General features: G+C 44.0%; 1 protein-coding gene across 2 annotated transcripts in view; it reads right to left on the bottom strand.

Moving 5' to 3' along the window:
• DPYS (dihydropyrimidinase) overlaps positions 1-20,972 on the bottom strand; it is an 88,752-nt gene extending 67,780 nt beyond the window's left edge. For both annotated transcript variants that reach the window (XM_067711507.1, XM_067711508.1), the window contains exons 1-4: positions 20,676-20,972; positions 6,773-6,931; positions 1,583-1,762; positions 134-323 (exon numbers count right to left, since the gene is read on the bottom strand). In XM_067711507.1, coding sequence (XP_067567608.1) covers positions 134-323; positions 1,583-1,762; positions 6,773-6,931; positions 20,676-20,939 — 793 coding nt within the window. In that variant the 5' untranslated portion in view covers positions 20,940-20,972. The remainder of the gene's footprint in view (positions 1-133; positions 324-1,582; positions 1,763-6,772; positions 6,932-20,675) is intronic.
• Positions 20,973-27,119: the final 6,147 nt, after the last annotated feature.

The following is a 27,119-nucleotide window of genomic DNA, read 5'->3' as shown; positions in this document are numbered from 1 at the left end:
AATAAAAAAGAAAGAAAAGTTGTGGGAATTCATGGGCAACTTTCTGATAAGCAAAAGCAGAGGTTGGCATTATTTTACCTTACACTTTAGCTAACAGTACTAGTTGTAAGCGAGGCTACAGTTCAGGAATTACCATCCCTCCTGGCATCTGCTATCACCCTTGCTGCGGACTTGCTCATCACGTGCACGACGCACAGAGGGCAGTTCACGGCGCCGGCTATGGTGATGGCTCTCAGCGTGGCTTCTGCCTCCACCGCTTCTGGGCGGCCCAGCTCATGGCCCTCAGGACCCGTTATCCCCAAAGCCAACATCTTCTTTGCTCCCTAAAAAAGGCAGCAGGAACATACACACCGGTGAGAAAGGTTTACTAATGACAACTCCTACAATTTTGTTGTGAAACGAATGCACTGCCAGGCTTTTATTTTAGATCTATTAGGTATAGGTGTGTGTGAATGTGTGCGTAGACTGTGTGTGTTTTGGGTAAAAATAATCTACTACTCTCAAAGCATATGTTAATTTTTCATATACACATTTCACAATCAAATTATTTTGATTGAAAAGGTGACAAAGATATGAGGTCTGTTCTAATCACAGTCTTTGAAAAGTAGTGTCCATATTTAAGACTTTTTATTGGTTCAGAACAAAATATAATAAAACAAAGTATTCTAGTCCCCCATATTATATCCTTGATGAAGCGACTCATGCGATTACGTAGTTAGTTCTATGTTTTACTGATTCATTCTCTTCATTGCCTTCTTCCCCGATCCACGGAGTGATATTAGACCAGTATTTCCTCTCTCCAAAAGGGTTATTCCTTCCTTACAAAAAAGTCCAGAAGTCAAGACTCAGAGTGTCAAAATGACTCACCTGGTGTCACACAGCTAGGAGGCGGAAGAGTCCAGTTTAAACCTGGTGTGTTTGAGCTTACAGCTCACGTTTTCCTCTTATCAACCCCCCTGCCCACCGCCCACCCCCCATCCTGGCCACGGGGCCTCCATCTCACTGACTTTAATGGGAACTGAGCCCAGGGAGACAGAAAGATCAGCTAATATAAAGGGTAAGAGACAGCTCTTTAAATCTTGCAGATGGTGTACCCTTTGGGCATTAATAACAGAATTAACATGAGAAATATCATCTAGATTCCTCCGCAGCACATTTTAATACCCAGTTTCTGAAAAGAATGGGGCTTTAAACAGCTACCTAATGCACTGCTTTAGTCATCAGATTTCACCGATGTCCACACTTTGGCATTTTGAACCAGCAGCTTGAGCTACCTAAAAAAAAAAAAAAAATGCTGGGGACACAAAGAAAAATATTTGTGTTTTTAGAATAAACCTTGTCTGAGATCTAAAAACTGATCTGAAAAAGGGAACTCCTCATTCCAATACATATGCCACCTGCAAAAAACTCAGAGCCGGACAGCAAGTAATTCAAGTCAAGTGTTTCCAAGCCACATAAAATCAGTTTCTGAATTTCCTTTCTTCCAATCCATTAAAGGAATTTACCTACCTGGGGCCAGTCGTCCTCACCTTAAGTTATGGCCATTTTCATTTCTGTGGAAGCTAGGAAGGCAGTTACTTACCTCTGCAATTAGGTCTCCATTTTCTGCATGAACTTCAGCAATGGCTCCAATTTCCTTGCACCAGGAGAAGACCTTGTACAGCTCCACATCTCTCAGCATGTACAGATCTCTATAGGCCATAAACACCTTGAAGGAGTTCACACCTTTATCCTGGGTAAGGATTTTCATTTCTTCTTTAACCTAAAAGGGCACAAAACCCACAGCAGAATGTCACTCTTTAATTTAAAGATAATATCAGCATTCTCCAAATTCTTGCATTCAGAAGAAAGTGAAGTAAAATAAGGACATCAGTTGGACTCCAGAAAAATGTAATGAAGGTCTTGATCTTTCCCCTAGGTTAGACCTCATTTCATCTGATGAATTGCTGTTGTTACGATACTTTTATTTTTAAACATTATTTATTTATTTTGGCTGCTCTGGGTCTTAGTTGCGGCAGGCGGGATCTTTAGTTGCGGCATGTGGGATCTAGTTCCCTGACCAGGGATCGAACCCAGGCTCCCTGCATTGGGAGTGCAGAGTCTTAGCCATTGGACCACCAGGGAAGTAAGTCCCTACAATACTTTAAGTCATGAAACAGTTAATAGTATTTCCCCCAAATACTTCACTGTTAAACTTTATGAAATTCTCAGCATCTATCTCCTGATGAGAAGAAATTATTCTAGAACATGAAAACGAAGCCACTGGCAGCAACAGAGGCAATTTTGTCTCTAGAAAGAATCAGAGCTAATGTGAAGTAAGGGTTTGGGGTCAAATCTGAAACCTACAGGATGAGTTCAGAGATGCAGGTAGTGGAAGATGCAGACTGAGCCACTGGCAGCTCCTGGGAGTTGAGTGACTCTGGACCTGTCAGAAGCCTCAGGAGCCTTCTGGGTTGCCAACTAAAAGGTTCTGATCACCGATTCCGATGTGTGGAGGTGGGGAGGTTCCCCACCCTCACCAAGCGGCTCTCCAGACACCAGCTGGGGAGTATCCCACAATTAAACTCAATTTTCACACTATCTACCTGCACCAGGTAGACTGCACTGTGTTCCGCAAGTTAAGGGTTCAGTGCTATGGGGTGTCCAGGTTGTCACCTGCACTTCTGACCAACTGGCTATAAGTGAGAGCTTCCCACAACCCCCTCCTCGGATTCAATTAATTTGCTAAAGCGGTTCACAGAACTCAGAGAAACATTTTACTTACTGGATCACCAGCTTATGATAAAAGGATACGATAAAGGATATAGATGAACATCTGGATGGAAGAGGTATGTCCTAGGGCAAGGAATGGGGAAAGGGCATGGGGCTTGAATGCCCTCTCTGAGAGCGCCACTCTCCCCAAATCTCCAATTGCCCAGCATCCTGGAAGCTCTCCAAATCCTATCCTTTTAGGTTGTGGCGGAGGCTCAATTACACAGTCATGACTGATTAAAGCATTGGCCACTGGCGACTGATCCAGCCTCCAGCCCCTCTCCCCTCCCCTCCAGGTCATCTGGGTGGGACTGAAATTTTCAACCCTCTAATAATACAGTTGGCTCCTGGGGCAATCAGTCCCCATCTTTAGGTGGGGTCTAAAAATCACCTCTTTACCATAATAAAAGACACCTTTGTTGCTGTCATCACTTAGGAAATTCCAAGGGTTTTAGGAGCTCTGTGCCAGAAATAGGGACGGAGACCAGATATGCATTTCTTATTATAAATCGCAACATCACACCAACGGTAAGGGACAAGTTAAGATCAAAACTAGCTTAGTAATTGCCCTTGCAGGTCCAATTCTAGTCTCAACAAAGACTAAAAACTTCAAAGGAAAAGTCAGAAGACGATCAAATAAAATTGCTTGAATTTCTACATGTTAAAAAAAAAAACCACACACACACATACATATATATAACATAAAATATAAAACAGAAATATATGACAAAACATAAAAATATATAACAGACAGGATTATAGCTCTTAGTTAATAAAAAATTTAAAAAGAGTTATTGCTTTTTCTACTTGATAAGAAAAACCCTAACATTCTAGGTAAAAAAATGTTACAGTTCAAACAGTAAATACAAATGACTAATAAACATGGAAAAAACGTTAACTTTCCTACTGATTAAAAAGTATAAAATAGGGACTTCCCTGGTGGCACAGTGGTTAGGAATCCACCTGCCAATGCGGGGGACATGGGTTCGATCCGGGAAGATCCCACATGCCACGGAGCAACTAAGCCCGTGCGCCACAACTGCTGAGCCTGTGCTCTAGAGCCCACGAGCCACAACTACTGAGCCTGCGAGCCACAACTACCGAAGCCCACGTGCCTAGAGTCTGTGCTCCACAACGGGAGAAGCCACTGCAATGAGAAGCCCACACACAGCAATGAAGAGTAGCCCCCGCTCACCAGAAGTAGAGAAAGCCCGCGTGTAGCAACAAAGACCCAACGCAACCATAAATAAACAAATAAATTTATTAAAAAAAAAGTACAAAATAAAACAACGCAATTTTTCCCTACTGAATCAGCAAAGTTTTAAAAATGACAATATCACATGTTAAGTTACTCACTTCCACCACTATTTATTCCTTTACTAATTTTCCTTACTTTCCTCCATAGCGCTTTATCACCTGGCATATAATATAGTTATCTGTTGATGGCCTGCCTCCTCCTCTAGAATTTCCACCCCGTAAGAGCAGGGCCTTTGTACAGTTTGTCCATTGCTATATCCTAGAATAGTGCCTGGTCCATAGTGGCCACTCAGTAACTTTTTGTTGGATGAATAAATGCATGAAAAGGAACGGCAAACACCAAAATGCTGAGAATGGCATCACTGAAATGATGGAATGGGTTCCAAGATCCATTAAGCGACGACAGCAAGGGCAGGACTTGCGATAGTGTGCCTCATTTTTTTAAGCTTCTTTATAAGTTCATATTTTCTACCATGAGTCTATTACTTTTATAGTCAGAAAAAAATTGCTTTAAACGTTGTTGGAATATTCACGCGATGGGGTTCCCAAAGGGAGTTATGATCTGCATTGCTCAGATGAAATACCTATTACTCCCTGAGTAGAAGAGCCTTTCTGAAGGTGGCCTCGTTAAACATCCCTGCCATCCACATCCGTATCCACGGGTAAGTCTCACTAGACTGTATCGCTCTCGCACCATCAGCATCACCTGGGAGCTTGTTAGAAATGCAGAACCTCAGGCCCTGCCCCAGACCTACTGTGATGGGTTGACTGTGTCCCCCCCAGATTCATATGTTGAAGTCCTAACCCCCAGTACCAAATGTGACCTCGCTTGTGTAAAAAATTAATAAATAGAAACCTCAATTAAGCGGATGTCGGGAGACCAGAAGGGGGAGCTCTCACAACTGCATGTCAACACAGGGAAAAAAAAAAAGACTCCTTTCTTGGCAAGGACTCAGCCAATGAAACGTCACGGACTCTTTGTTTACTACAGCCCCCCCCCCCCCCAGCTTCCTTACCCCCTCGAGGAAAGCCTGCTCCTTCCCTTGCCCTGCGGGGACTTGCACGTGGCTCGCCAAGCTTGCAGACCCTGAACTGCAATTCTCTGCTGATTCCAAATAAACCCATCTTTGCTGGAGAAATACCCAGCAGTCTGTTTGTTTCAGGTCAACATTTGGAAATAGGGGCATTGCAGATGTAATTAAGATGAGGTCAGCAGGGTGGACCATAATCCAGTAAGATTGGTGTCTTTGTTAAAAGGGGAAATTTAGACACAGACACAGACACACACACACACACACACACACACACACACACACAGAGAACATCATGTAAAGATGATGGCAGAAATTCAGGTGATGCTCCTTCAAATCAAAGAATACCAGAGATTGTCAGGAAACCACCAGAAGCTGGTGAGAGGCATGAAAGAGATTCTTCCTTACAGCCCTCGGAAGGAATCAACACTGCCAACACCTTGATCTCAGACTTTTAGCCTCCGGAACTGTGAGACAGTACACTTCTGCTGTTTCAGCCACCCAGTTTGTAGTTCTTTGTTGCAGCAGCCCTAGCAAACGAATACACTTACTGAACATAATCTGTGTTTTAACAATATTCACCAGGTAATCATTTGCATATTAAAGTGTGAGGAACACTGGTAAGGGCAAACATCTTCACCTTTGCTCTATCTTATAAAACAAGAGAGGGAGGAAAGGAGGAAGGGAGAAGGGAAAGGAGGAAGGGAGATAGAGAGGAAGGACGGGAGGGAGGGAGGGAAGAAGGAAGGTAGGAAGGTAGGAAGACCCTAAAAGCACGAAAGAGATCAGATGCCTCATTTAGAATGGCGTTTCTGGGGAAAAATTAACTTTTTCTCTGGACTATAAACCTTGCTATTACGTTTGCTGAACTATCTGTTAAAGACTGATTACTTGTTTTATATTAACTTGGTGTCTACAGTCCAAATTTTGGGAGGAAGGAGGGACATAAGTTACATGGTAACTTCAAATAAAGCCATCCCATGAGCCCTTTCTGGCAAAACGAGTTCTGAATTAAGTTCAATGTGGAAAAACATGTTATTGATTTAAACCACAAGTCAAAGTTCCTTCCAAAGTACACATACATGTTTTCACGGGAAAAAAAATAAACATTTTAACATCTCTCAAAACTGTCTTTTCTGTCTGAATCATGTTATCATTTCTGCCATGACCTAAATCATTAGCAGATACGGAAGGTTGTGTAAGCTGTTTTGAAATGCTTTGACCAGGTGTTGATGTTAGCAGAGCACCAGGTTAGTGCACAGCTAGGAGAAGGCCTTGAACACATTCCCAGTCTGTCCCTTCCTTGGTTTTTTCCCAGATATTAAAAACATTTGTAACTAAAGTTTCGATCTCTGGGAAAACACTGCTTAAAAGTGTCCTGTATTGTTAAGTTGAGAAGTCCAGTACTTAAAAAAAAATTACATTTAAAGTATTTACAATTCATGAATTAAATATTAGGAAAGTCTTTTGTGAATGAGTATAAGGGATTTATCCTACCACTTTCATACGCCTTAAATTTTTTTTTAGTTTTCTAAGTTGATAATACCTCACATGATTTAAAATTCAAACAGTACAAAAGAGTATGCAGTGAAAAGTCTTCCCTCCAACTCTGACTTCCAGGAAGCCACCAACATCACCAGTTTCTTACGTTTTGACATGGCCTGTTCCTTGACCTTTGCACAGAACAAGGACTAAAGGACTAAATGGAAGAAACTGGATCCCCAGTGGTTCACCTGCTCACTCCACCATGTCACCGCCACATGAAGGCTGTAGTCACAGCAGACTTTGGGATCAGCCCAGCTTCGCCAGGTCTCGAAGGCCTCGATGAGGGAGTGGCCTTTGTGAGGAATGGCAAAATCAATGATCATGGTGGTGCCGCCTGCCAGGGCAGCCTGCAATCACAAAAGAGTTTCAACAGGTTAGCCATCAGTTTTCTAGCTGAGTCATTTATCCCCTTGAACAACAGGCATTCGCAAGCACTTGGGCAAACTTGATGGGTCCGGGAAATTGCACAAAGATGCTGCCTGTTTAAAAGATCTAGAGAGACATGAATAGATGTTCCATAAATTAAAGTCTGAAGTATTAAAAGAGCTGGAATTGCTTCTGCAAAATGAATGACACGTCTGATGAAATGAAAACGGCTTTGACCAAAGAACATAGTGAAGGCTGTAAAGTAAAACCAAAATGGAAAAACGGAGAAGATTCAAACATTTTTCTTCTCAAGAAAACATCATTGTACAATCCACTTCATTAGAATCAATCTTGGTGAACTGTATCTCTAACTACACTGTGTTCCACACAGAATCCTGGGAGACTCACGTGATTCCCACCTGACCCTCATTCCCCACAACCAACTGGTGACTCCTTAATCTTTCCTTAATTCTCAACTGTCCCCTCTAATCCATCTCCAATGCTCTGGTCTTAATGTCACCCCTCAGCTTGATCTTTATGGCCCCAGTTTTGCTCTTACTTCCTCCAATGCAAACCCCTTTTGCAATTAGGGGGAAATTCCAAAGCACAGACGTGACCCCTTGACTCCAAGACTTAAAACTGAATGCTTCTCACTGCCCCTGGAATAGCATGGAATCTTTTTAACATGATCTACAAGGAATTGCACGATCTGCCTCGAAGCTTCTATTTCCCCTGGCATATTACACTATGTTACATTACAACTGGATTAAAAACTATTAAGTTATTAAAGCATTGACTAATTACTGACTTTGATTTCATTTAAACTAAGATTAAAAGATGGTTAAATGTGTTTTTAACTGCTGTGTTCAGACAATGTAGGTGAAAAAAAAAAAAAACATAGGCAGGGATATAGTAGTGCACTGGTTAAGGGCGCCGACCAAAGAGGCTTATTGGTTCCAGGGCACAGCTCAGATTCAGCACTTGTCAGCTATGGTACTCTGAGCAATTCCTTAACCGCTTCCTTCCCTCCTTCCTCCCTTCCTTCCCTCCTTCCTCCTTCCCTTCCTTCCTTAATTCGTTCCTTCCTTCTTTCCTTGTACAGTATTGTTCTGTACATTCTGCACATTTGATCCCCAGAACTTATTCATCTTATAATTGGAAGGCTGTGTCCTTTGATCAACAGCTCCCCATTCCCCCCATGCGCCCCAGCCCCTGGCAACCACCATTCTACTCTTGGTTTCTCTGAGTCTGGCTTTTTTAGATTCCACATATAAGTGAGATCATATAATATCTGTGTTTCTCTGTCTGACTTACTTCACTTAGCACAATGTCCTCAAGGTCCATCCACTTTGTCACAAATGGCAGGACTTCCCTCTTTCTGGATAATATTCCAGTGTAGACATACACCATATTTCCTTTATCCACTCATTCACAGATGGACACGTTAACTTATCTATATCTAGACTATTGTGAATAATCCTGCAATGAACATGCGAGTGTAGACAGCAATTTCTTAACCTCTGTGTGCCTTTGATTCCTAACCTGTAAAGTGAGGACAGTAATTGTACCTGAACCATAGGGTTGTTGGGAGGATTGAATTGGCGTGACGCATATAAAGTGCTTAATACAGTGTCTGACTCATGGTAAGTGCTTCATAGGCTTCAGCCCACAAGGAGTGATGAGCCTTTGCACCACTGCTCTAGAATCAGGCATTTCCCCGCTTTTCGTACATTGACTCATCTCACCACCAGAAACATGGTCATGTTACAACAAAGAAGGGAGTGCCACCAGCTTCCCTCCCAGGTCTGCACCCCTGTCACCCTCCCCCCGACTCACGGCCCCCCAGACATGCGGAGTGCTCCCAAGGTCCCAGCTGCTACATTAGCTCCATTCTATCTCCTTGTTCTTGCTTACTGCAATGGATTTTTATTTTTCCTTAAGTCACTTGGTCCCACTCCAACTCTTTTTGCTCTCAAAAATCTCACTATTTATACAGGATCCTGTACCTTATCTTTAGATAACAATTGCCTTATGCATGGCAAAACAATACATATTTGCATTTCTTAAGAAATCCCTATTGGTATAATGACAATTCCAGAAAAAATTCCTTAGGCTCTATATTTTTATTTGAATGCAGATTAACCTTCTCACTTTCCCCCTTCTAAAATGTCTTCTCACAGGTACCCCTTGAGGCTGAAGGGCATTTTGCTAAGAGTGCTGTTAATTAAAGTGTCGGAAGAAAGTACTTTTTTAGTGTCTACTGAACTAGAAAATCAAGCTTAAAGAGCAATTCTTTCCATATTAAATGTCTATCACATGCAGGATGTGGGGAAACTAAATACAGTGCTGGTAGAAATATAAATAAAATGATGCAGCCACTGTGGAAAATAGTTTGGCAGTTCCTCATAGAGTTACCATATGACCCATCAATTCCACTCCTAAGTATATACTCAAAAGAAATGAAAACATGTCCACACAAAAACTTGTACACAAATATTCAGAGCAGCATTATCCATAATAATCAAAAAGTGGCAACAACCCAAATGCCCATCTACTGACGAATGGATAAACAAAACGTGGTATATTCATACAATGGAGTACTATTTGGCCATACAAAGGAATGAGGTTCTGATGCACTTGCTACAACTTGGATGAACCTTGAAAACATGATGCTAAGTGAAAGAATCCAGTCACAAAAGATCACATATCATATGATTCCGTTTATATGAAATGTCCAGAAGAGATAAATCCATAGAGACAGTAAGTAGAATAGTGGTTGCCTGGAGCCAGGGGGCTTGGGGAAAGTTGGGGTGCTATCTAAAGGGTATGGGCTTCTTTCTGGGGAGATAAAAATGTTCCAAAATTGATTGTGGTGATGGTTGCACAGCTCTGTGAACATACGAAAGAACGTTAAACTGTACACTCTAAATGGCTAACTGGTATTGTATATCAATTACATCTTAATAAAATTATTACCAAAAAACTGTCTACCCAAGTAAGCCATTACAGGGAGTGAGTGGGCTGTTACACACAATGCAATGAAAAGTCTTCCCTCCAATTCTGACTTCCAGGAAGCAACCAACATCACCAGTTCCTTGTGTTTTGACACTGCCCATTTCTTGATCTGCCCATTTCTTGATCTTGTACAGAGCAAGGACTAAGGGACTAAATGGAAGAAACTGGACCCCCCAGTGGTTCACCTGGTCACTCCACCATGTGACACACTAATAATCAGACACACACAAATAATCAGACCATCTAGAGGGGGAGACAGAAACAGGCACAAACAACTATAATAAAATAATCAGATGGTATTAATAGGTAGCAAGTACACTTCCATAGTAAATGTGATATAGGAATTGCTAAAGGGAAGTTAAAATTGATAAGCTCCCTAGAAGAGGAAAAGACTCCTGGGAATTCAGAGGAAGCTGGGATTTGAATTAGCATTAGGACATAAATGTGCAGTTGCCAATAAGGGTAATAGTATCTAACTTGTAGTGAGCGCTTATTATGTGCCAGGAACTATACTGATGTTCTAAGTGCTTTCACCATCTCATGAGCTCTGCAGCAGGTCGCACTGTTAACTCCTTTTTAGAGTTGAGGAAACTGAGAACAGCACCGTGAAGTAACTCCCCACCTCTCACAGCTAGAGAACAACAAAGGCAAGACTGGACCCAGGTCATTGGGCTCCAGAGCCAGTGCTTTCAGTAACAGTTGACAGCAGGGGGGAAACTCTGAGAAAAGGGTCCGTGAGGAAGCATCAGCAGAAGAGTGGTAAAGGGCAGAATGTACACGCAAAAGAGAAACAGACTCACAGGTAGAGAACACAAACTTGTGGTTATCAAAGGAGAGAAGGAAGATGGGGAGGGACAAATTAGAAGTATGGGATTAAGAGATACAAACAACTATGTATAGAACAGATAAGCAACAAGGATACACTGTACAGCCCAGGGAATTATACCCATTATCTTGTAATAGCCTATAATGGAGTATAATCTGCAAAAACACTGACTCACTGTGCTGTACACCTGAAACCAACGTACTACCGTACACCAACTGTACTTTAAAAACAGATGACTGGGATGTGTGAAGCAATGGTTCCCAGAAGAAGGCAAGGCAGTGGCTGGCTGTCTAAGGGGGTGACGGGAGTCTAGGAGCTGATTTTGACTGCAGTGACTGAGAGGTGGCAGACGAGGGGCCAGAGGAGGGCAGCCGATCTGGTCTTTGGAGGGAGCATGAATTCTGTGGACACCCTGAGCATGAGGTGCTCGGGCACATGTCCACTCTGTGTGTTTACAGACAGAGAAACGCAGCCCTGATGCTGACGAACACTCAAACGCAGGAGAAGGACGTGGCAGTCACCTTGCAGAGGATGCCAGAGGGGTCCCAAGGTCAGGGGAAATAACCGGAGAGAGAGAAGCCACGGCGACATGCTCCAGAACATACCAACCCTTAGCAAGAAAACAAAACAGGTCTGAGCCACTGGCTGTGTCTGGGTGGAGTGACTACGGATCCTTTTAATTTTCCTCTAGTTACATTTTCTCTTCAATAGTTGCTACATTTTCTATAACAAAGCCTAACTTTCAAAAGAAGAAAAAATAAAGATTTTACATATATGTGATACAAATCCAGGTATGCATGTATATGCCATATAAACTAAGCAGCTCAACTTCAATGGGCCTCCTATGAGACTGAAGATGTGACGGTCAAATGGCCACTTTTTTTTTTAACTACAGCAAATTGAAATTCCTGGGGCTATCATTTAAAAGCCCATAAATAAGGATTTATCCCAGCTGCTCTGTCTCTCTAATGAACAGAAAAGGAGCAGCCACTCGTCTTCTTTGGTTTCTTCTCGTTCTGTTTCTCCTCCCTAATTTCCTCCTTCTTCTCACCCCAAAACGGGAACAGATCTAGAAAAACTATAGTGCCTGGGACAGGACAGCCTGGGCCAATCCTAGGCAGTGGATTGATAACGGAACCTGTCTTTTTCCAAACCCCTGGGGCTTTATCCATCCACCTGCCGCAGGGATCCTGGCTGCTACCCTGGGACCTGGCAAACAGTGGTCGGGCACTGTCAGTGCCCCAGTCTCCTTTGAACCTCTTTCTTCCTCCTGCCTCTTCGGTTCTCTCTGGTTACCCAGGGTCCCTTGGCTGCCCAAAATTATCTCAAACCCCTGACTATTACTTCAAGGTCTGAAATGTTCCCTTCTTTCCACTGGATCCGGGGAGCCACGTGCCAGAGCTGCAGTTCTGTAATCCCACTTAGAGGGGACACCAGGAGGTTTGTGAAGGAGACCTGCCCCTCCCGGGAAGTATCTGCCTCTTGAAAGAAGAGCTTGTTCAAACGCCCGGTCCTGGGTTAAGCATCTTACACACATTAGCTCATTGAATGAAGCCTTGCTATGGTCCTGAGAGGTAAAATTGCTTTTCTTATTTTACAGTTGAGGATACTGAGGCTCAGAGAGGTCAAATGACTCTCCAGGGTCACACAGCTGGTGAATTCTCACTGGGAACATGGAGGAGGACACAGCTTTGAGCAGGAGCTCTTACATTCAGCCTACTCTGGGCCTCAACCCTAGGCAGGCCATTCCCCCTTATCCAATCTTCCACTTAGTGTGATCTGACTTCCAGCCTGTTGCCCCGGGTCATCAGTGAATCATTACTTGGAGAAAGGCATAAGTTGGTAAAATGAATCAAGCATTTAGGAAACCCAAAGCCATACCAAGACAAAACAAGTCCCATCAAATTATAAATTGTAAATTCACAAATGAGACACAACTGTATTAAGCTCACGTGATGTTCATCACTGCGACAACTGCCATTGAAATAATGCGCCCCTAAAAGAGTTATTACAAGGAAAGGCCCATATTAGTGCTTCTTGGCCTTCACACACTTGTTAGCCGTGGGATAACTAACTTTACCCAGCAAACCAACTCATCCGAACATCTCATTCCTAGCCCACCTTGGATATTTTCAGTATTCATTGAATTGCTTGTAACATCAGATGCTTCTAGATCCACTTCACAAAATGTTCACCAGGGTCAACGTCTGAAGAATGAAGAGAGTTTACGGGAGGGGGAACCAGTAAAGGGTGAAAATTTCTTTCATATTCTTATACAAAACCTAATTGTTTCCTTTGTATTTATTGCTGACTGACTTCTCCTTTATTTGTCAGTCAGCCAAACAAAATGCGTTTGCCTTTTCTAATCTTGGCTCATAAATCAGTTCTTTCGGCTCCTAATTACTTTGGCTGTTCTCCCTTGAAAATCTTCCAATCTATCTAAAACCTTCTCTTGAGAGGAAAATGTGCTGTCTAGGGTGGAAACGTGATAGAACATAAATTGGGATAAACTCTTAACCAAAAGTGGGGTCATAATATGACAGAACACAAGATTTTACTTAAGACTGTATTAGGTTGTAAATCATTATTGAAAGCATCCCAAAGATTTTCTTTCCTTTTATGGTGTCACTGAATTTTCATTTCTAAGCTCATCCTAGAACAAACAAGTAACTTTGTTTCACTAAAATTTATCAGAGGACCTGCTCGACCCAAATAAAACAAAAAGAAATCCAGCAGTACATTTGAGCCTTAGGGAGAAAAACAAGTGGCTGAATTTTCAGATTTCTCATAGTCACTAAGACTTATGAAAACAAACTTCATGATCCCAGTTTACGTTCCAACTCTAGAAGCATATCCAGCTTTGTAAAGATGTCCTCCACAGTGCCTCTCCACACTCCTTGCCGCCCCAAATGTGAAACATTAATCACACCGTCACCCATCCCACTGTGCAAACCACAGACTCAAGAGGCACCCTTGACGTCTACCTGTTCCCTTCCCTACATCCCCAAATCCAATCCATCAGCAACCTATCCCCTCCCCTACATACTCCATGAGTCTCCATACTTCCTGCATCTGCACCTCCGTTGCCCTGTGCCACCCTCATCTTCTGACTAGACTAGACCAGCTAGTCTGGGCCACTTCCAAGCTGTTATTGACTTCCCTCTGCTCTCAGGATGAAGAAAACAATTATTACACAGCCCATAAAGCCCTGCACGATCTGAGTTCCTTTCCACCTCAGAGAGACGAGTCACCCATACTCTTCTCTCCCTGTCCCCTCTCTACCTAGTCCAGTGACTCTTAACCGTGGCTGCACACTGGCATGGTCTAGGGAACTTTCATCTGGCTGTGTGGTTTCTAAAATCCTTCTATGAAAATGTTACTGTAGAATGTAGACTCTGAGCACACTTGAAAGCTGGACGCTCAGTTTTGTCCCAAGCCCATTACCTAATCAGCGTTAACCAGGACTTTTAACAAAACAGAATTACAGTCTATTTCTACATCTATGCCTCCAATAATTTCCTGTTTTTAAGAAAAGACTATGGTTTGTTTTATTTTAAGCTTTTACGTGTGAACAGATCCTCAGGGCTCAGGAACTCATGACTATCACTATAACGTGAAATTCCTCTATTAGATGCAATGAAACATAACAGAAAAATTGCAGTGTCCTCCCTCAACTGTTACGTGACATCTGAATAAAAGCACAAGACGGTGTTGAGGAGAAGGCTCTGGGGAGTGGCAGAGGCTCACTTATTGGAAATGCAGCCCAGCGATGCCAGCAATTAGGAATGGTGACCAAGCACAAGGGAAAACGCCAGGTCAAAACCTGTTTACTCAAAAATAGTCACAAATTGTCCAAGTTAAGTCTACAAGTCCAAAAGTCCACTGTATATAATTTATTATTAAAGCCAAGATAAATTAGAACCCCATATACCTCCAGTCTGTCTGCCATTGCGAGCAAAGACCACAGTTTGCATCTCTATAACCCCAACCATAATGCCTGGCACGCAGTGGGTTTCCAAGAACGATTTGTTGACTGAATTCATGGAACGTAACTATCAACTTGAAAATTCCTTGGCTTAAGGTTATTCCATATTAGACGGCAGTGACAAGGTCCAGAATGTGCCACTGTGGCATAAAAATCATTTTGAGCTGCAGGCATTTGAGAATAGGCTTTTTTTCCTGAACTCCCTTACCTGCCTAAAAGCAGAGCTTTTCAAAAGAACTGAATTGTCATAAATGCCTCTCCAGGAAGATGACTCTTACCACCTGAGACTAGAAGCCTGCACTGCACCTAAATAGACCTCGTCATGAACTATCGTATCTCCAGCTATTCCCCTAAGAACCCACTGGTCTTTCCTAAAAGTCATTTGTTTTTCCATAGGTGCCCTTCTTCCCCTCCCCTTCCCTTGTTAAGGTGATATAGAAGTCCCCAATTCTAACCGCCTCCTTGAAGCACATTTTTCTGTGAACTTGCACTGAATGTACATGAATTTTAAAAATCTGTCTTTTCTCTTGTGAATCTGTCTTTTGTCAGTTTAATTTGTGGGCCCCCAAAAACTAAACATAAGAGGTTAGAGGAAAAATTTTTCTTTCCCGACAGCAACGTCAAGGAAACCTTGAATCCTGACCACCTCTGTCAGACACTGAAGGCATGCAGTCCAGATAAGTGAGGGAGAAAACAAGCAGTGGAAGTGGAAAGCATGCAAAACTCAAGTATGAAAACTGAAAGAAGGCAAGTCCCAGATTCTGTAAAATTCAGTGAAAGGATTCCTAACACACACTACCTTCAACAGGGCCAAAGCCCTATTTAGTATCAAGTGGTTTCAAATTAATCTTTGAGATGGTTTTATTTTCTTCCTCTGATTAGTGCAAAGAGTAACTTTGTAATCAGTAAATAGCCACTGAAGGAAATCACAGAATTATACACTCTTACAGCTGGAACATGGAACTTATTAACACAAGAATGTTCAAAGCTCAGCCTTACAAGCAATTAAAGAAATGCTTGTTTAAAAACATTAAGAAATTCTATGTTTTTCCTACTAAATTTGCATAGATTTTTAAAAAGTAAATATCCACAATTAGCTAGGACGCAGTGAGATGGGAATTAGGATGTATTGCTGGGAGGGGGGCATAAATTGAAGGGCAATCTGGATGTATGCGTTAGACTCCTTTAGGATGGATCGAACACTCACTGGCCCAGGCATTGCACCCTGAGAGGTGATTTCTACGTCAATCATGAGGAATCTGAGTGATAAATTACGTCACAACATTGTTATGCACAAGCCAAAAAAGCTGGAAGCCACCAAAATGTCCAACACGAACAAGATGGGAGTGGAGTTGTTAACAGTTGGGGAAACAGAGGATGAAAAATGGGTCGAGCACTTGAAGAGAAGGATAAACTTGGGCACCTGAAGTTTGAGGCGCCTGTGGGACATTCATTGTCAGATGGGCAGAAATGGAAGCCTGACGCGGAAGAGATACAAGACCAGAGAGAAAGATCTGGGACTCAGCCTCGGAGAAGTCAACAGGCCACAGAAATCACGTTCTCTGACAGCAGTGAAGGCCGTGGGTGAAAGGTTTAACGAACAAGGCTGATTCCAAAGTGTATGCACCATTTAGTAGAAGGAAAAATGTTTATACGTGCTCCCAAAAAGAAAAATCTGAAAGGAAAATGTAAAAAGCAAAATGTTGAAATTATAGATGATTTAGATATTATTTTTCTTTATACTCTTCTGTATTTTCCTTTTTTTTAAAAAAAAAAAGCAGTGTCTTCATTCAACTATGTATGATAAGTGAATATAATGCTCCAGCATTTTCCTGAATGATAAATATATGTATTTTTCATTACTTAAAAAAAAATTTAATCCGAGATGTTCTAACTATTGCCTTGTTTTACAGATATGGAAATGCTGACAATACCAGTAGAGGAAGTGACTTGCCCAAGGTCATGCAGTCAGCAAGCACAGCTTCTGAAAACCATCCTGGAGCTCCAGCAAGAAACGGAAAAAGGGATTTGGTTTGTAACCAAGCTCTCTGAATCACAGCTCTTCTACCAGGTGAGGAAGCTCTATAAATACAGCCATAAATATGTGCTTAATCATATACCTTCCACTGACTTATTGTAAGTAATCACCTCCATGGCATTTTACCAAAATGTTCCAGAGCAAAGTATAATCTTCTCTCTTGATAATTTTGAGGACTTTTTGTCCTTCACAAAAAAAGTGTTCTGCATTTTCTCAATTAAAAAAAAAAAAAAAGATCCTTTTGCCAGCTACTGATGCTGTCAGGTTTTTAATGTGAGTCCACCCACTCCAAGCTGTATCTATGTCTGAATACAAATACATATATTTGAAGACTGGCCAAGTTCTTTTAATTCATTCTCTTATCACAGGATGTAGTAAAAGCAAAGTCATATTTCCTTCAAGTTTATCTCATTTTCAATACCCATTTGAATAAAAAAATCCCATTGTCTTTCACGATGGATACGGAATTACTGGAAGACCACTGTACATCTAGTCTAGACCAACAAAATGAAATATGATTTCTTTAAAGCAGAATGCTATTTCCATTACTTACATCAGATGGAAAGCTTTTACCTGTAATTAATAAATCAATTATAAGCTTTAAACCTACCTCTGACATGAATTAGATTTCCAAAATATGTAACCTTTGGTTGAACTATATTTCATTTTTAAAACTGGGGTCCATCACAATCTAGTGATCAATACATAGAACACCACAAATAGTATCCCTTGTGTTTGTCAGATATTATAAATGGTTAGCATTATGCTTGCAGGAAGCACACAGCTGTTGGTCTAACCTTTTGGGGCCCATCTCCTGAAAGCATGATATATCGTTCTTACTTCATAGCTTTCCGTACTTAAGGTAATCATTTCTGTAGCCTTAGGGATGATGTGGCTATAAATGCATGTATAAATGTCTCACACACCCACACGGTGAGATGTGTATTTATTTTGACAAACTTAACTGCCTACAGTGTTGGGAAGGTAAAGAAGGGCTAGTGTATTTCTGAAAGATGACTTTGCTCTGTCTTTGACAAAAGACATCTCACAGTAACACACACCTTACATTCACAGCTTTTTCATCTACCTACTGCCATTCTGACGAATCTAAACATTAGACTTTTTTTCAATCATCATTTCGGAAAGGAAGAGAACCTAGTAGGTAAGAGCTCTAGGGATGGCAGGCAGTCCTGAATTTGAAGAGCCACTCTGCCACTTACCAGGTGTGCGACCTTGGGCAAGTGACTTAAGTTTCAGTTTCTTCAACTGCAAAGAGTAGACAATGGCACCTGGGATTGTTGGAAGACAATGCACAGCTTAGCACAGTGTCTAGTACATAGCACGGACTTGATAAAGTAGATGTTACTTAACAGTATTCATAAGATGCTTTTCATCTTATGAGGAGCATTTACAAAAGACTTCTGTGTCCCTGTTTCCCCAAACCAGAAACTCCATCAACATTGCCTTGGGAATTATCGTGAAGACTCTAGAAAAGAGGACAAAAGAACTCCACAATGCCCTTCTTTCAGAACTCAGGCCAATACTTTAACGCTCATGTCTATCTGTATTTACCTGGCTGGTTCCATTTTAGGGAGCCTCATCTGTTTGTGGCATGGGGATGTCCTGGGATTCAACCAACCAATTCTGCAGTAGACTTTTGCAACTTTGCCCTTTTGTGAGTACTGTTTCATGTTCCACGTGAATTTAGTCTTTGCTAAATCTTTGACCTTATCTCGGACCATATCATTTTCTGCTTGTGATCCTAAGCTCATGAAAAACATGTTTTCCTTTAATGTTTTGACAACCTTTAAGTACAGAAACGCCTAGAGAATCAACTGGTAAGTTCTTTCAGATGGTGAGAACAGACTATACATAATACGCTACAAAAGCCTGCCTTCTAAGTATGGAATCGTAAATCTCTCCACACTGGAATCCCAGAATGGCCGAGAACAGATAGAAAACTAAGAACCCCTCCCAGGGTCTTGGGGCACGCACAGATAAGCTTGAGAATGAGAAGGAATGTCCTGCCCTGGCAACACTCTAACCCCGCTTCTTGGCTGTTTCTGATCTAGAACCCTGATCAGAGAAAGGGAAATAATGAGGGGGAATAATGCTAGTGGGCCTGCTGACTGATGGTCAGCCACAGCAGCAGGTCCCCTGCCATCAGCAATGCACTTAGTGAATGACGAGTCTGTGATAACAGAAAGTGCATGTACTATAACTGAATACAACAGGTTACAAAACTTTTATAATACAGGTACACACATTCATACACACATGCACAATACAACCTCAATTATGTAAAATAAAGCACATGAAAACCATAAAGACAATACACCGAAACACTGGTTGTCACTGAGTGGGAATTATGGGTAATACTTTTCCTCTTTCTACTTTCTTATTATTTTTTTCCAATTGTCTATAATCGTGTATAGCTTGGATATCTAAAAAAACGTATTTTAAATGTCGACATAAATTCATTGAAATTTAGCAAATTTCACGTTTTAGCAAGAGAGAAAAATGAATACTCTTCACAACAGATAACAATCCTTCCTACAAACGACTTTGACCATTGTCCTGATGGTAAAGGTTGATAATTAGTAACTAGGAGGACGCTTTGCAAATATTGGCGCCAGCAGCCTGCCCCAGACCCCTCTCTCTGGGTCAGATGGTTCTTTTTTGTGTGAAACATTCTGGTCTATCCTAGAGGACTGGGGAACGTGGAGGGAGAGAGGTGTAGGGAGAGTGAAACTGTTAGAAATCGGTTGGGTAACGGATATATCCTCAAAACTGCTCTGAAAGTGTTTGCAGCCTGTACCTGCACTAAACAGACCGATCTGTTTCACACACACCAGGGCGTGGCCCACCAGGAAAAACCCGCGCATCCGTGAGTGACAGCTTAGACCTTAAGGATATCGATACTTCCACTTTGCAAGGAGCCGTTTCTCCCACCACATCCCCAAACGCAAGCCTCAAGGAGGGTGTAGGTTTGGCTCCAGCCAAAGTGCTGCGGGCAGTTTTAACTTTATGTTCCTGTAAGGCTGCCCTGTGCATCTCCTTTGGTTTCGGGAGCTCTGAAGATCCGTTTAAGGTTCTGTTCATAGACTGAGCCTCCAAGCCTTTGTGTCTAGAGAAACCCAAGCCTCCCTCACCTGGGGACCTGTGATCTGATCCTCCTACACCATCAGTAAAGATGCAGGTGCTCAAACAGCAAGAATCAGGGTCTGTGTTTAATGTCCCTGGGGCAAGCACGTCGGAGAAGTGGTGGGGACAGGTCAAGTGTGAGTGCTGGGAGACCATTTCTGCAACAGTTCTCTTGGAAACCCTTGTCCACGTCGTACTTTTTCGGCTGGGGGGTGGAGGCAAAGACTGTGGACGCGTGGGCTCTTCACTATCACCCTCCGCGCACTGCCAACGTGTGAGTGACGCCAGTAACTTCTAGGTGAGTGGATTTTTCACTCGGTTTGGGCTGGGGATGGATGATGGGGACAAACGGCTGGGAGTGTTGACTTAAAAGAGTCTATCGATTTTATGGAGGCCTTGTGGACTTCCACAGAACACCCAGTGAAAAAGAGAGGTTCTGGGGGAGGGGTGCAGAGAAACGAGGGTGCGGGAATAGGCTGCCATAAACCTGCCAATTACCCAAAGAGAGAAGGGGGCGGCTTTGGCTGATGCCACCGAGGAGGGCCACCTAGAAGAAGGAAGCTCAGCGTGGGCGCCTTGACCCTCCGCGGCTCGCTCACGCCCCCTCAAACCCCCGCGCGGCGCGAGCCCGCCCAGCCAGGCCCCGGGGGCGCAGCCTCAGAGGCGGCCGAGGGCTCGGCGGGCGTCCCGGCGTGCAGGGCGCAGCGAGGCGTGTACCTTGGTGCCCTGGTAGAAGTCGTCCACGGACCGCGAGCCCATGAAGGGGAACTGCATGTGCGTGTGCGTGTCGATGCCGCCGGGCAAGACCAGCTTGCCGGCGGCGTCTAGGACCCGCAGCCCGGCCGGCGCGTCCCCGGGCGGCAGCAGGTCGCGCCCCAGCGCCCGCACCACGCCGTCCTCCACCAGCACGTCGGCCACCTGCGAGGAGTCGTCGTTGACCACGCGCCCCCCGCGTATCAGGAGTCGCGACGGCGCCGCCATGGCGAGCGTCGCACGCGCTGCGGGCCGCCCTCCTCCCGGGGGCACAGGGAGGACGCCCGGGCCGGGCTCCGGGTTTATCAAGGACCCGCTGCGAGGGGGCGGGGGAGGAGAGGCTCCACCCCCGGGGGGCTGGGCCTGCGTGAAAGGCTGGGGCGGACCCCGAGGTCAGCGGGCTTCAGACCTGAAAGTTCTGCCGCCCTGAATCCAGGTGTACGTCCAGACCCTAGATGTACACCGAGATTTTTCCCTTCCAGTCATTGGAAGGGAAAAGTCTTGGAGGTAGTTTTAAAGACGAGGGACGTTTGTTTTCCTTTCTAAGAAAAGGCACTTTGGGGAAAAAATCTACCTCATTTCTTCCCTTTATAAAGAGTGTGTCTGTACCAAAACGCAGAGACAGGCAGAGAGAGAGAGGAAGGGAGGGAGACAGACAGACAGACACCACCAGCAACAATGAAAACACCCACGCCCCGAAGAACCACTTGATCTGGATTTCCTTTTAAATATTCTTAACTGTGCGAGGAGCAAAGATAAATGACATTCTCGTCCTCAAGGAGCTAAGAGCCAACAGTGACACACATACATATTTCAATGGATAACAATATATAAACCAGAAAATTCTGCCTTCGAGAGAGGCTAAAGATACGAGTTTAGAAGAAAGGGGGAGTTTATTTCTGCCTTGAAGGAAATCAGATATGGAAGATTCACAAAGAGGTATTTGAACTAGGACAAAGAGGACATGGACATGGAGAGATAAGGGCTGGGAAGAGGGATGATGTTCTGGGCGAGGGAACAGGCTGGATAAAGGCACAGAGAAGGTGATGGCAAGTTGAGTGTGACCTCCACGTGGTTAAGCTGAGGGGATAGGGTTGGACAGTTGTGGACCACCCCTTTCCTCCCAGGGGAGAAGGATGAAGAGTAGACAGAGCAGTGAGAGAGAAGGGAGCTCGGGGAGCCCTGCGTGAGGGACGACAGCAGTGCGGGGTTTCAGGAGCACCAAGATCGAATGCCATAGGAAGGGTGGGGAGTGTGGTGGACGTGTGCTGTTCCATCGTCTATTCTCATCCTCATTCTGCCAACAGTCACTGGAGTTTCTCTGGCAGGAAATCCTCCCCGTGCATTCTCAGAACACTCACCTCGGTGGAACTGATGGGACCTCCGGCTCTGGGACCGATCTGCTTATCTAAGCACTGCCAGTCACAGCAGGAAGTCCTCACGGCCACGGTGATGTGTTCAGGGATGACACGGGTCCCAAGAAGACTAACCGTGCTCAGTGAGAGCTGATGCTAACTTGTGTTAGGTTGAGCAGATGAAGAGCTTTCTCTTTCCTGCTGGACTTGAATCCTGGAGGGAGTAAAAGACAACAAGGGAATAGTCCTGTGAACAGAGCCAACACAGAGAACAGGAAGGAGAGATGGAGAGGGACTGCGTTCTCATGACACCATTGGTGCTCCTGAAACCAACCATGCCTGATGTCCCCTCTTTCAGACTCCCCAGTGTTTGCTTCAGCTGGTTTACTTTGGTTCTTTTGTCATTTTCAACCGTCAACTGACAGAGGATGGGAAGGTACTTCGAGTTTGGGGAGTAGGTGGTCACATGTGACCTCGGAGAGATGACATTTTTAATAGTGGAATGCAAGGTGTTATTATTATCAAATTTCCTCAAGTCTCAGATCACACAAACCTCAAAATGATTAAAAATTAGGAAACATCAATAAAGTGCCATAGATTTGGCTGTCAAGCCAGGAACAAGAAGCCCAGGAAGGTTATGCAATTATTGTCAAAAGACCATTGCGTAAAGGTGAAAAGAATACTAATACATATGCAACTCCGCCGAGCTCCACACATAACAGCCCTCTAGGAAAGTAAGATTGGGTCTCAGGGTGGCTGTGACATCCTTTCTGAAGCTCAGATGATGATTTCAAAGGTTTTTTTAATCTCAGACACTTTATATCACAAAAAGCCCTGTAACACAATGCAGCGTAAACTCTCCACGTTTAACTCAAACTTGATCAGAAAAGGGGATTTGTAGAATGTCACTGAAGCAGGAGGAAATAGCTCATCGAGATTCACTGACCGCACAGAAGAGAGTGTTGGGTAAGTTTAAGGAGAAAAGCCAGCTTCGCAGAAGGTGTCTTCCCCCTCTCTGGCCACCACTGTCCAGACGCCAGGCATGTCTAGATGCCGGATGTCATCCACCAGCTTGCCGGGTGGGAGGCGAGCAAACGTGCTCAGAGGGGAAGCTTGTCCTCAGAAACCCCTCACCTCCCTTTACTCTGCCCTACTCAGCCACCTCTGTACCTAGACACACGCGCCCTCAGTGGGCGTGAAACAAGTAATCCCAGACACGATGATCTTGGCACTGGAGGCAGGAAACAAGACTCCTGCTGTTTTGCCTTCTTCTTGCTGGAGAAAGAATCAGTTTGATTGACTAACATACCAAAGTGTGTCTGAGGACCCATTACTCCTTAGAGGACTCTTTTTTTTTTTTTTTTTTTTTTCCGATACGAGGGCCTCTCACTACTGTGGCCTCTCCCGTTGCGGAGCACAGGCTCCGGACGCGCAGGCTCAGCAGCCATGGCTCACGGGCCCAGCCGCTCTGCGGCATGTAGGATCTTCCCGGACTGGGGCATGAACCCGTGTCCCCTGCATCGGCAGGCGGGCTCTCAACCACTGAGCCATCAGGGAAGCCCTAGAGGACTCTTTTTAAAGGAGGCCTACAAAGGTTGTGAAAGCTTAACCCACAGAAACATACCTACTTTGAAGTGTAGGTGAGAGCAATTCGAAAGGAAGGCCTTCCCAGCCCTGACTGATGGTGTAAAGGGATAGAAAGGCAGAGCAGAAAAGGGTAACTTCCTTCACTGAGCGGCTCAGGGTTTTGGGGAAACAAATCCACCAGGCCCAGGTGTATTTAAGTCCTCCGCAGCCCTGGAGTCACTGAGTTTGCTTTCCCTACTCTCCAAACACACCCCTACTCCTACTCTAGGCCCCTGTGGCTATGAGGGGATTTCAGGGTATTGTTTCCCCTGGAGGAAAAGCTGTCCGTGAGGCAGAAAGAGCAGACAACGAGGGTGTGTGAGCCAGAGGGAGCAAGGAGAGAGGCGGCAGGGCCGGGCGTCTCCAATACGCCCCAGCTGGGGGCCGTGGGCAGGCCCAGTCCTCTGGCCCTCGCTGGGATGAGTTTATACTTGAATCAGCAATAGAAGAGGCGGGTAGGCAGCATGGATGGGAATTAGGAGTCTAATCCCGGCTCTGGTGCAAAACTTCTGCTGTGAGTCCGGGCAAGGCACTTACTCTTAGGGCTTCTTATCTCAACTGAAAAACGAGGAGCTAAGTTGACAAGAGCTTGTAAGACCCAGCCTTTGCACTTTTAAAAGTCTTGTGATTCTGTGAACAGGGACAAGACGCCCATCCACAGAGTGCCTGGCATAGTCCTAGAGTTAAACTCTTCTCAGGTCTAGATAAGTGGACTGGAGACCAAGAAGGACTTGCCTTCTAGATTTGGGGCTCTTTTATTTCTGGTCCCTCCACTGAGGCAGAGGGGACGTGCTTGGAAAGGGTGGCAAGCACAGAGTGTAAATCCAGATGTAGGTCATTGGGGGATGAAGCTCGGTGGGACCTTTCGTTCATGAGCAGGGACAACATCTTTCTCTCTGGCAGCCGGAAGTGGTCTCTGTAGGACCAGAGAGAGAAAGCTGGCCACTGCACAACTCCAGAGGGCAGTCTTCCCTGAACCTCCCAGGCAGAACGAGGAAATAATAGCCCTGAATAACAATACCAGCAGCGGGAGCTAAGGTTTATTGAGTACTTGAATCAAGTCAGTACTGGGCCAAATGCTTCACATGCCTTACTTTACTTCGTCCTCCACAACACCGCTTTGAGCTAAATACTATTTCCCCGTTTAACAGATGAGCCTTTTGAGGTGAAATGACCTGCTCAAGGTCACCTAACAGTAAACGCTGGAGGTAAGCCTTTCACTCTGGAACCTGTAATTTACGCATTATGTGAGTCCAAACTCTAAAGCCAGGTTCAAATCCTGGCTGCATTTGGACCTCAGGTTACGTAAATGGATGAGCATAATCCCAGAATGAGCTCCTACATCCATCACGCTTTATACCTCTAGCACTTCTGACATGGGGCTGCAAAGCTGCTTCAGATTGTTATCTAAATATTGGGGAGCTGGTCTATGTGTTTGCTCAGATAACTAATGTCATGAGGGTTTAAAAAAAGTGCTCCATCCTGTAACAAATTAACAAATTTAGTGAGTCCAGATCTAACATACCAATACTGACCTGCCTTGGGGGAAAACTTTCAGGACATGCCACCTAGATAATCCAGGATGATCTCTTCATAAATCCTTAACTTTGCCACATCTGCAAAGTCCCTTTTGCCATGTAAGGTAACATTCCCAGGTCCCAGGGACTAGAAAAATATCTGGGTATCTTCGGGCCCCGTAACTCAGCCTATGACAGTGCCTATCATTGTCCCCCTTGAACAAAAAGATGCTGCTTTCTCAAGGGATGGCCTAGGAGCACCAGGCTCGGCTCAGAGGTTTCTTCTGCCCTGTCAGCAGCACTAACGTATGCTTCCAGAAACTCTCTTGCCCCTTGACCTCATTCGTACTGTGCCACGGTTTCCAAGTTCTTTTGAACTTTCCTAGCAAAATATATTTCAGCAGTAAAGTAATACTTAAGGAAACAGAGGAAGTGCCCTCTTGATTAGAAAGAAGGTAATAAAGTAAAATTAAAAAGCTTGTACTTTGGAGCCAGATTTTATCACCTATCATCTGTGGATTCTTTTTTTTTTTTTTTTTTTTTTGGCTGTGTTGGGTTTTCGTTGCTGTGCGCAGGCTTTCTCTAGTTGCGGTGAGTCGGGGCTACTCTTCGTCGCAGTGCATGGGCTTCTCATTGCGGTGGCTTCTCTTGTTGTGGAGCACGGGCTCTAGGTGTGTGGGCTTCAGTAGTTGCAGCACGCGGGCTCAGAAGTTGCGGCATGCAGGCCCTAGAGCACGCAGGCTTCAGTAGTTGTGGTGCGTGGGCTCAGTAGTTGTGGTGCGTGGGCTTAGTTGCTCTGCAGCATGTGGGATGTTCCTGGCCCAGGGATTGAACCCATGTCCTCTGCATTGGCAGGCGGATTCTTAACCTCTGCGCCACCAGGGAAGTCCACATCTGTGGATTTTTGGTTAAGTTTCTTAATGGTTCTAAGCCTCTTGGTTTTTTTTTTGGGGGGGGGTTTGTTGTTTTCTTTTGTCTGTTTTGTTTTGTCGTTCGTTTTTTGAATAGTGGTAGCAACCCATTAAGAGCTGTACACTTTAAATGAGATAATTCATGTAAAGCCCATAGCATAGTGCTTGTTAGATATTATTTTTAGCAAAACCAACTGTTTCATTTCTCTATTCTAGCATTTTCTTCTTATTAATAGTTTCACTTTTTAAAATGTAAGATCCACAAGCTTATGAAATTATTTTACTGATCTTGAGAAGAATTTTTTCCAGCTTTATGGAGATGTAATTGACATATAACACTGTGTAAGTTTAAGGGGTACATGTAACAATTTGATATATGCATATATTGTGAAACGTTTACCACAATAAGGTGAGTTAACACATCCATCACCTCGCATAGTTACAACTTTGTGTACGTGTGTGTGGTGAGAATATTTAAAATTTACTCTTTCAGCAACTTTCAAGTACGCAACACAGTATTGTTAACTCTAGTCACCAAGCTGTACATTAAGTCCCCAGAACTTATTCATCTTATAATTGGAAGTTTGTACCTTTTGACCACCTTCACTCATTTACAGCCCTGCCCATGACAATCACTAATCTGTTCTCTGTTTCTGAGTCTGGTTTTGTTAGATTCCACATGTGAGTGAGATCATGTGGTATTTGTCTTTCTCTGACCTATTTCACTATGAGCATAATAATATCCTCACCGTCCATCCATGTTGTTGCAAATGGCAGGATTTCCTTCTTTTTTTCTGAATAATATTCCATTTGTTGACCTGAAACAAATAGACTGCCAGATATTTCTCCAGCAAAGATGGGTTTATTTGGGATCAGCAAAGGATTGCAATTTGGGGTCTCCAGCCATGGCAAGCCACAGGGCAAGGGAAGGAGCAGGCTTTAATAGAGGGAAAAGGAAGCTGCGAGGGCTACAGTAAACAGAGTCCATGGCTTTTCATT

This window comes from Pseudorca crassidens, chromosome 17, assembly GCF_039906515.1.
Source record: "Pseudorca crassidens isolate mPseCra1 chromosome 17, mPseCra1.hap1, whole genome shotgun sequence".
NCBI lineage: Eukaryota > Metazoa > Chordata > Mammalia > Artiodactyla > Delphinidae > Pseudorca > Pseudorca crassidens.
Note: the sequence above shows the minus strand (reverse complement) of the source record. Positions and strands in the feature narration are given on the sequence as shown.